Here is an 11,029-nt window from a genome sequence, read left to right as displayed (position 1 = left end):
GAAGTACTTAAATTTGTAAGGCATTCAACTTTACCGATAACGCATTTTATCTTTCAGTGCTAGATAGCACACGAAAGAATAAACATCCTGAAACTTAAAACTTAGACTTTCTACATTTTTATAACTTAAAAAAACCTTTCTCCTCTATACTTATAATATTGACAATTTATATTATCTTTTTAACGTAGTACGGTCGAATGGGCCAAGAGGAACGAACAATGGCGATGGTGACCATCGGAGGTGGACTTTGCGTAAAAATTCTAAAACGTACTGCCAACTTCAACACTCATAATACAGCATCGAATTCAACGTTGAGTGACGGTTCTAGATTTGTAATACCAAAAAAAACGCGATTGTTTGTCGAGCAAACGATACGCGAGAGGTCAGAGGCGAAGAAGATTCACACTACTTTTCAACAAGGTCTTCTTCGACTACGACTAATGGTGGCTAAAAAGGCAGTCGAATCTTTGAATAACAGTCAAGGCGCTGGATCACATATGATTACCATGGAAGCCACCGTTTTAGGACTAGGACCGAATTACCAGATTCGAGTATCACTCACTAATATATCCGACGAATTGTCCGACACAGACTTGTACATCGTTTGTAGAAGCGAGAACACGGATGTGAATCCACACGTGTCGGATGTGCCTCTGTTACCAAGCGGAATTCCGATTCCTTTGGTCGTTCGTGCATCTTTAAAAGGCATAATATCCGGGAAAGTGGAGATTCTGCTGTGTAAGAAATCAAGAACGAAACCACTAATTGTGACGACAGTGATCTTGCCTGCTGCCGAAGAAGACATCGAAGTTTAATCTTCTAAGATGTAAATACAGATTTGTTAAATGATATTTTCTATGTAACTTCTTTAATAATTTTCATATATATATAGTGTGTGTATAATATAACGATGTGATTTGTGTAAATTTGGAAGATAAATTTTGTAATTGCATTATAAAAATTGTATGTCGGAATGTTTGATTCTTTCCTTTTTATATGTAGATTTTTTGTATTATTATGGGATATTCTATTTTTGGAAGTATTATTTGATCAATAGTATTAAATTTTCAGTTATACGTTTACTTTAGTTCTTAGTTAAGAAAATTATATAAAATTGATGTTATTTGTAAATGTTTAAAATATCGCGGGATTCCCATTGGTTGTCGGTAAAATCACCATCCTTTGTACCTACTCCACCCTTTGCTATTTATATGTCGTCCACTACAGCTGATCGAAGGAGAACCCATATAAACTGATAGACTAAACGCGCAAACATTGCGGGCTGGTCGCAATTATTTATTGTCTGTGCAAAATGTACAGTCATCATACCAACACGAAGATGATCAATAATTAATAAGAAGTGAATGGAGGCATCCAATCGGAAGGAGTTTTCATTTTTCTGTGATGTCGAAAAAAATTATCATGCTTCCGATATGTTATTTTCCAAGGCGATGTCTCATGATCCTCCAGTTTCATGTTCTTCTTATCTTATTACTCTTTCCAGGTAAATTTATACATTAATTATTTAAACATTGTTTCTCGTTTATAAGACTTTTAATTTTATTATTTCTTCTTTATTTTTTAGATTTTAATCAACTTAGTTTAGAGTGATATACTTTTGTTTTTTGTTTTTTTATGAGCACTGTTGAGTTCAGCATTAGAAATATTAAAATTTTAATTTATATACAAATAAATCTATACTTTGCTTAAAATGTAAATGATTTATACTTGTAGCTAAAGAATGCACCATGCCAGAAGCAAGTCAAGAAGGATTATTGCATTCTTTTAAAAGTTATTCAGATATAGCAATGTTTCATTATACAGTTCCAAAAGAGGTGCTCAGAGCTACTTGGCAATTTGCTGCATTTATGGATGGGCAAAATTGCCCAGAAAGAAAAGTGCATATGTAAACATCCTTTCTTTAATTTTTATTCCTTGAAAAGAAATGCTGGATAATGTAATAAATTTGCTTTTATTACTGTAATTTCTAGATACCTGCAATGGGGCAGTTACCCTGTGATATCTGTAAATAATGATACATTTCCTAATGATATGTATCCTAAGCGTAATCATACTATTATAGTTTCTGCAATTACAACATTTGAACCAAAAACTACTGCAATTGTACCAGTTTATGGACCAGAAGCTGGAGATTGGTTTGTTGGAGCATATTTGTCTCATTGGGATGAGAAAGTGCAACAACAGGTGCATCTTTATTTTTTATACTTTAATTAATTTTATAATATTTTACATTAATCTTGCAATTTTTCAAATTGTAGGGGCTTGGCCATAAATGCCACTATAGTATAGGTTCTGTAGCCATATGGACACAAACCAATAGTATTGAAAATATACCTATTGGTTACCAACATACATTAAGAACAAAAGAAACTACTTCTTATTACAAGTAAAGAATGTCATTATTGTATTCATTTAAAATTAAAATTAGTGTTATTAGTATATTGAATTCTCTCTTAGGATATACATACCATCAGGAACATGGAATTTTCAAGTAGATATTTGGGGTTGTAATTTCACTGTTTATAAGTCTCACGGTATACACGAGGTTTGCATTAAAAATATGGCTCTACAAGGACGTTCTCTACCTGTTTTCAATCACTCTGAACAAAATGAAATTAGAAATGTAACTGTGTTAGGTTCATACACCTTTACAGAGTCTTCTCCCTATGAAGACAGTTATTACTATTTGATGATTATTTCAGACAGTATTATTGAAGTAAATGTAAAAGTAGTCACTTCAGGTAAAGTTGGTCATCTATTATCTTTTTTATTTAAATTAACATCAAGTTTATAAATTATTTTTATTGTGCCTTATTTTTTCAGAATGTCCAATCAGAATAACAGAAAAGTCGTTTGTAAGACAATATTTGGATGCACCTTCATTTTCTAAAGCACTAGCTCAATTACACATGAAAGATCTAACAAAACATCGTTTGCATCACGATGAAAATAAAAATAACGAATCATTTTATAATGGGGTTGATCTTATGAAAAATCAATTCCATATACCAGATGAAAATTTTGATGATCCATGTGTCCCAAGATATCAACTTGCCCGAATAAAGCATTCACAAACATTCTCTGGTGTCTATCTATTACAGGTATTAAATGTTTAACATAACAACAAATATATATTATATTAATTATTAATGTATACATATAAAAATTCGATACTCAGGGTAGAGAATGGTTAACTTCTTGGGTAATCTTAACTGATATACATCCAGTAGTAACACAATTTAATATTTTACCATTAGTAGATATTGGTGGTACACTTGATATAAGTGTTCATTTGGAAATGGATAAAGTAAGTAGTAGTAACAGAAATTCGTATATGTAATTTTGTATTCAATTTAATTCTGATTATTTTATGGCTTTCAGGTATCAACAAGACAGCTAGTAAAAGTTATACTTTGTGTTCGTCGTGGGCGAGTTCCAGATAGAATTAAGGGTAATATTGTATGCGAGGATTCAAAAATGTTAATGAATTTATCTTCGTTCGATAAACATGACGGAAGTTTATTAATACCATATCCACAGTCAGATACTTGGTATGTTACTTTACATGCAACATGTTACTTTAACGGGTAAGATCATATTTTTAGAAATGTAAAATGAAGATTACAATTGAATGAACATTGCAAAATGATATTATTCTTAAAATAGAAAACCCGTAAATTGTGAAATGGAAGAAATTTTAGTATCGCTGGATATACGAACTAGGCAATGTGTGTTTCCTGGAAATTATCCATGTGGTCATCATGGACTTTGTCAAGAAATTCATCGAGATATTCTATATTATACGACGTGTAAATGCTTTGAAGGTCTGATTATTATTAGCAGTAACTAATTGTTGCTTACATAGTTGTTTTCAAGCATGCCAATATGTTTTATCACACAGGATACAAAGGTTGGGGCTGTACTGATGCTACTAGTGCCAATCCTGAATCCTCTCTTCTTATAACAACAATGATGCTCACTTTAAGTAATGGTTTTTTCATACCTGCTATATATTTAGCTGTTAAGCGCGGATTATATACTGAGGGATTAGTCTATTTGGCAACTATGCTTTTTTCGTCTCTGTACCATGCTTGTGATCAACATATTATGACTTATTGTGTTGCTAAATATGAAGTACGTAAATTGCTTTGTGTTACAATAATTATTTCTTCAATTTTTTTTTAAATACGTGTCAAATATTTTTATTAAATTTATTCCAGGTTTTACAATACAGTGACTTTTTTTCAAGTATATTAGCATTTTGGGTAACACTTGTTGCAATGGCTGAAATACCGATTCATTTTGTATCATTGTGTCATATGTTTGGAGTTCTTATAATAGCTTTTGGAGTGGAATCCAATAAAACAAGCCTAACTAGTATATTAGTACCTTTAGGAATGGGCATTATGATTCCAGTAAGTAATTTAGAAAAACTGTTTATAATAGTGTTATTTCTTTTTTATGTATTTTTCAGATGGGAACATATGTTTATCGTTGTTTTCATTTGAAAAAATGGAAAAAACCTGACCGAATTTCAAAGTTATTAGCAGGTTTAACATTGGCAGCCATAGGTTTATTGCTCTTTTCTTTAGTTGAAACGGAAGCTAATTATCAGGTATATACAATACGCATTACATTATGTTCAAAAAAGATGAAAAATTATGTAAACAAAAATTTATATTTACTTTGCAGTATGTTCATAGCGCATGGCATATGATAATAGCCATCTCATTGATATTTCTTTTACCACCATCGCGAATAGAGCAAATTGGTTCTTCAGGTAGTTCATTTAGCGACGATAGTGAATTACTTGATTATAAGGATTCGCCGGGTAGTCCAATTTTTACGGTAACCACTGGCCAGGAAAATTTGGTAATTGCCTCGAATTGAAAATTATATTAAAAATAAGTAGAGCAAGGAAACCAAATACGTACTATTGTTTAAGTTATTTGTGCCAAAAGAGTGTTCTAATTCTTTAAGCAAAAAATAGATTACAGTATTACGATAATCAAAATTAGAAAACGAATGTACATGTACAAGTATCATGTATATGTACATAAAATATTTATGTATAAATTTTATAATAGTTCCTAAGTAAGGATATATAAGTGATTATAGGGTAATCTATGTTGAGGTTTTCAACTTAATACAGCTCAACATAACATAAAACTACTTATAGCTATAAAAGCTGAATGAACTTACAAATGGTGCTACTCTATTCTTACTATGTTGTTTTTAGAATATAATCAACAATACTAATAGATCTATTTTTATATCTTTCTTATTGTTGGAAATTATATCTTGTCACATTAAATAAGTCACAAAAAATTAAGATCTATTTTTTCTAGAAGATTATGTCGCCAAACGATACCATCTAAAAACTGGTGACGGTTTATTGAGTTTACTACGTTAATATTTAAATCTACAGTTTCCTGTGTATATTCCGTAGTCTTCTTTGTAATCATAATACGATTTTTAGGTGAAGTACGTTCATAAGTCATTAGATGTTAAAACATTGATAGTATATATAAGTACAGATACAGTTACATATATTTCCATATTTTTTTATAGTACTTAATATACTGCTTTGCTTCATTCATTAAAATAATTTATTCCTCCCAAAAGCATTTTTATACACAAGGTATATGTTTTATGTATACAGTAGTACAGAAAAATATTAGTTACATAGATTACCCTATATACATTGCCATCAGTGAACTACATCCAAAAGTAATCATTAATTATATTTTATTTCTTACTTTTTAATATTATTTGTTGTATATAAAGAAATGTATACTGTGTGCATGTTCTGTGTAACTACTATAACTTTGGGAAACGTGAAAGTCTAAAGCAGTATGTATGTATCTTATTAAGGTAAAGTATCAATTTACACATGCAATATTGTTACATCTACTTTTCACATTTAGTCGTGTTCAGAGTTATGTAAGGGACCACAGAATGTAAAAGGTACTAATAGTATATTAGGAAATGAAAGTATGAATGCTGTGCCTAAATACAGATAAATTATTCGGAAGTAGAATTCAAATTTCAAAAATTTAATAACTAAATGTTTGCAATTTTAGTCGTTTTTGATACAAAAATTCTTATAGGAAATATGTAACAGTGATTATTTTAATTTATGTTATCAATAAATGTTACGTTTTTGATTTTGGTATAGACATAGAGATTTGCTATAGACCTCATGTAAGTGTTAATTTAATATTGAAAATTCCCAAAGTTAGTTCTAATACAGAAGATACACCCATTAACTCTATGTATAAGTAAACTAAAAAATTATATTTATATGTATACATGAAACTGTAAACTTTATAATTTTATCTTTTTTTTTATAACGTGATATTTACTGCAATATCTTATTCATAAGATATTCAATTTATAATCATGACCTAATAGAGTATAATTTATAATTATCATCGTTCATATTTCAAACTTTTACTACAATTTGCGTAAAATCATTTTTATATAGTAAATTACTAAAGTATAATGTTTACTTTAGTTACTATTCAAATACCTCACAATGTGTAAAGTGCCATCTAAGATTTCTCTTTCATCCTATGCCGATTATATTATAAATTTTATTTTTACACTATTGAAAAAAGGCAGGGTGATTGATAAGAGGGAATTCATACAATGCAAATCTTTAAAAGATTTATGTATGCTACATCACTTAAGATTTTAAACAAAGAAGAAAGGTATAATGATACCAACATTAATATTGAAAAGTACATTAGTAATGTGAATTGTATTATAAGTCTGTCATAATCTCAGAATAAATGTAAAAACTACAATATTTCGTATTTAATAACACGTAAGGAAATTAATATTTCATATTATGTTAAATGAATTGGTTAATATTTGGATCTAGTTTCCTATTAATATTTATTTTTAAATTAAAAATAAAACCACGTATAAAAATGTCATGAATGTAGCACCCTGTCCAAAATTATAGCATCATTATTTCTTTCATAATATAGTAACAGACGTTTATTATTTTTAAAAAAATTTTGTACCTAATTATTTTTCTTATTTCTTTCCATATACAATACCATTATTGTAATTCCAATAAACTAAAAATTTTCACTACTCTGTTCCACTTGTACTGTAAATGTTAAACATCTTTCTTCTCTTGTCAATTACATCCAGTACATGTTCATATTGTTGCAAAACGCACCTGAAATCATGCATGATACGTCCTTTTTAGAAATATGAATGTAGAAAAGTTATATAAAAAAGATGTTTAACATAAATGACTAAAATATTGAAAAAAGAAAATCTATCATTTCAATAAATGTGTTTAAATAATTTATATATTTTTACTCACTTCTCTGTTCCACACACCCCTATCCAATCTAATGCATTAATGATTATAGAATATTGGTTTCTTAAGTATTGTGAAATGCATGATAAATTTATTTCAATGTCAGTCTTTTTCTTTGGCTCATAAATTGCATTCATATAACAAGATTCAATTTCGTCGCTAAAAATCTTCCACACCTGAAAGATTTCTTTATTACTATTATACATTAATTTCTTTTCATGATAGACACATGTATATGATATTACTATACCTGTATCCATTTATTTTGTAATAGGTCCCGTAAATTTTTCCTCTTTTCAAATTTTTGTAAAGCGTAAATTGCTTCGATACCTTCTTCTATATTTTTTACATTTTCAAATATATCGTTAATTAAATTTACTACCATATTCTCTAATTGTAAGACCGCGTACCTAAATCGCCTAATTTTTCTAAGCCAAATAGATTTCGTAACATCAAATATAATGTCACCGGACATTATAATTTCATCTAAACTTTCATGAAACAAAGATTCAATTTCCCGCCAATATGCTTCGTAATCGGTTCCTTTTGGACCTCCAATTAACCCTATTTTATTACCCCTAATAAATAATACACAAATTATGACTAATCTACATAGTTTATATATTTCTCTTTTTCCTTTTTCCTTTCATACCTTCCAAATACAATTAATGCTTTACAAATTTCAATAACGTCATAGCATCTTTGTTTAAAAGTATCAATTTTGTTGAAAACTTCTTGTTCATTAACGTTCCATTTTTTATCAGGTTTTATGTAGGATATAACATTTACCGTAAGCTAAAAATGTAATTAAATGTTAATGAACTGCTACATGATAAATAAGTGAATAAAACATGAAAAAATAATACTTGATTGGGAGCGTACATTATCATAAATTGTTTTATAAATATTACAACAGAATATACATTTTTCTAGCATCTGTATCCCCATTTCCGGGTTATTTCCAAGAACCACGTCTAATTCGATGTATTTTATGCATTGATGCATTATCTGAGAGCTCATCGCTTGGCATAATGTTTCCATATTACTTCTGTAAAAATATTCTACTTTTAAATCTGATTCTCGTATTTAAATTATTGCTATATAATTTATTGTTCTTACGTAGTAGAATAAAATGGCGATTCTGCCCAAATGTATAATATTAGCAGCAATGCTTCTGTTACAGAATTTTCAACATCTTCTGGAATATTCAGTTTTTTACAAAAATTATTTAAAATATTCAAGTACGTCAAATTGGACGACGCTTCTTTTAATCTTGCATCGATGCGCAAAGTCAATTCTCCTAATGTATTTGCACTAGGAGAATGCAAAGTTTTCAGTATATCGATTATCGATCGAACTTCGGCGTTAAGAAGTTGAGTACGTAAATGTTTTAAATTTGTATCTACAAAAAAACATACCTCTTGTAATGAAAAATTAAAATAGATGTTTTAAAATAGAAATTGAAATAAAAAAAAGTCACTAAATAAATATGAAGCAGTTAAATTAACTAACTAGTTACTAACATTTTCCTCGTTGATATTATTGTTGCTCTACGCAATTGTCGAATCCAAAACAAAATTATTTTTTCCAATCTGTCGACTAATTTTCGTTTTCTTTCGTCTTCCTCTGAGAAAAGAGTTGTTTCATTTTCGCCCAACAAAAAATAATCATTTTTGTCCGATGCTTTCGAAAATGTCTGAAGAAGACGTTCCTTTGGTACGTATAATGCAGTTAAATCCATTGGTTTATAAATTTCCTCCATTAAACGCATCATAAACTCGTGTAAATTTACGAACACGTCATTTCTTACAACTGTTCATTATGGAAAATTGTATTTGCAACAATGGCCTATAATTAATTTTGAACAAAATAACGATATAAAATAATAAAATAATAAAAATTTGTAATATTTTATTTGGATACATGATGCATAATCATCGCTGTGAAGCACAATCGGTGCATATATATTTTCCATAAATTTGAAAACAGTATTTTTAACATTTTTGTTAACACTACCGAATGAAACGGTATTACGAAAATTGTCTGGTGTGTAAATTTGCCATGGAGATCTCAAGAAATATGTAAATCCTTCGGATGATTGTACCGGAATATTTAATATGGCGTTTAATTCGTTTTTCTCGTAAAATATACTTAGCACTATATTTGAAGGACTTTTAAAATATTCTCGAATTATTTCATCACAACATTCGTTCCAATTCAGATAATCGCAGAAAAAGTAATGTGTTAAATCTTTTACATGTTTCACCTGAGAATATTTAAACATTCAATTACATAATAGCCTTAATAAAAAGTTTGAATTACTGTTACTTTTGTAAGTGTAGTTTGAAAAACGCGCCATAGATGTCACTGCAGTGAAAACAATCTTATCAGATTGATACCTACAATATTATATGTATGTATCATCATGTTGAAGCAATATTTTATCCATTTAGTAATTGTAAATTGTATATGATATTGTGTATAATTTTTACTTTTAATTAATGTCAAATTATGTACGATGTTCATTCTTTACATGTTTCTAAAATATCAGAATATTAATAACAAGTTTTCCTTATTTAAACAGTAAGTCATTGCTACATTGCAACTTTAGAAAACAACAAACTTTTTAATTTTTATTATAAAATAAAAAAAAAAAGATTGCAGATGCTTTGCAGCATATTATCTTATTATCCCCACTTTAAATACCACGTGTTGTGTACGCAATTGAAAGTGACGGTTTAATAAGAGTTAAGATATCGACTACAATAGCTCTACTAACTAAAGTAATCAACTCCTCCTCACTATATACTGGTTTTTCGGGTTCTAAAGGAAGTTCTTCTTCAACTTCAGGTGATTCTGAAATATAGTTAATTATTTTGAAATTAACTCTTAATTACACCAAGCAAAATCTCACTTTAACAGAAATTAAAACTTTTATCCAGATTTTCAAGACTATTTTACGCGTATTCTTAAATCAATTAAATAATAAACAATTTACAATGCATCGTTCACATTGTATATCTTTATCGGTTATTACAATTTGCATAAGATTTGTAAATGCGCGTACATAATTATTTTACCTTGTCGCCCAAAATCTTCTTCATCAGTATCCATATCTAAAAATTCTCTATGATAATCTACCATTTTATCGGCTTTTTTCGAACCTTCAGGTTTTTGTTCTTTTTTACCACTCATATTTATTTATTTTACGCGATACTTTTTATTTACAAAGATAAATATTAAAGAACGAATATCAAAATAATTGTATCGTTTCACGACACTGTCTTCACCTTCATTGTTATATCGATATAATCAGCGATACTATATCGTATTCAGTCATATTTAAAACCATACGTATTAGTATGTCAAAAATATAAATTGATTTATGTATCGAAGAATGAATAATAAATAAATAAGTAAAAAGAAAAATTAATTGATAATATAATATATGGAACACTATTTGAAAGAGCGACAAAAATAAAAGATTTTCATAACTTGTTTGTGTCAAATTTACTTTATTCTTAAATATCTACAGTTGCAGTAAATCTAGAATATTGAGAAAATACAGTACAATGTCTGCGTGTGCAAAAGAAAAAATATTTATCGGTTCATTTATTCATACCAACGAACGTGGACAGTTGATTGTCGTTGATCATGGCGCGATACATG

General features: G+C 28.8%; 3 protein-coding genes across 3 annotated transcripts in view; 2 read left to right on the top strand and 1 right to left on the bottom strand.

Moving 5' to 3' along the window:
• The window catches only part of LOC108570397 (protein dispatched-like), a 14,846-nt gene extending 14,031 nt beyond the window's left edge, over positions 1-815 (top strand). The window contains exon 15 of the mRNA XM_017932257.1: positions 189-815. Coding sequence (XP_017787746.1) covers positions 189-815 — 627 coding nt within the window. The remainder of the gene's footprint in view (positions 1-188) is intronic.
• A 607-nt stretch (positions 816-1,422) lies between these two features.
• On the top strand, positions 1,423-4,934 carry LOC108570412 (transmembrane protein 8A-like). Its single transcript, XM_017932273.1, has 13 exons — positions 1,423-1,504; positions 1,735-1,906; positions 1,992-2,205; positions 2,280-2,407; positions 2,479-2,762; positions 2,845-3,122; positions 3,200-3,328; positions 3,403-3,608; positions 3,688-3,845; positions 3,923-4,155; positions 4,242-4,436; positions 4,496-4,636; positions 4,714-4,934. The coding sequence occupies exons 1-13, from the start codon at positions 1,423-1,425 to the stop codon at positions 4,909-4,911; spliced, it is 2,418 nt and encodes an 805-aa protein (XP_017787762.1). The 3' UTR covers positions 4,912-4,934.
• A 2,188-nt stretch (positions 4,935-7,122) lies between these two features.
• Positions 7,123-10,555, bottom strand: LOC108570395 (dynein-1-beta heavy chain, flagellar inner arm I1 complex). The gene is made up of 10 exons (XM_017932256.1): positions 10,441-10,555; positions 10,140-10,216; positions 9,284-9,626; positions 8,873-9,172; positions 8,606-8,762; positions 8,243-8,408; positions 8,013-8,155; positions 7,611-7,938; positions 7,364-7,536; positions 7,123-7,213 (listed from the first exon to the last, which is right to left on the bottom strand). The coding sequence occupies exons 1-10, from the start codon at positions 10,553-10,555 to the stop codon at positions 7,123-7,125; spliced, it is 1,893 nt and encodes a 630-aa protein (XP_017787745.1).
• Positions 10,556-11,029: the final 474 nt, after the last annotated feature.

The sequence above is a fragment of the Habropoda laboriosa genome, unplaced genomic scaffold (assembly GCF_001263275.1).
Source record: "Habropoda laboriosa isolate 0110345459 unplaced genomic scaffold, ASM126327v1 scaffold77, whole genome shotgun sequence".
NCBI lineage: Eukaryota > Metazoa > Arthropoda > Insecta > Hymenoptera > Apidae > Habropoda > Habropoda laboriosa.
The sequence above is the reverse complement of the archived record's forward strand: the minus strand, read 5'-3'. Positions and strand labels throughout refer to the sequence as shown.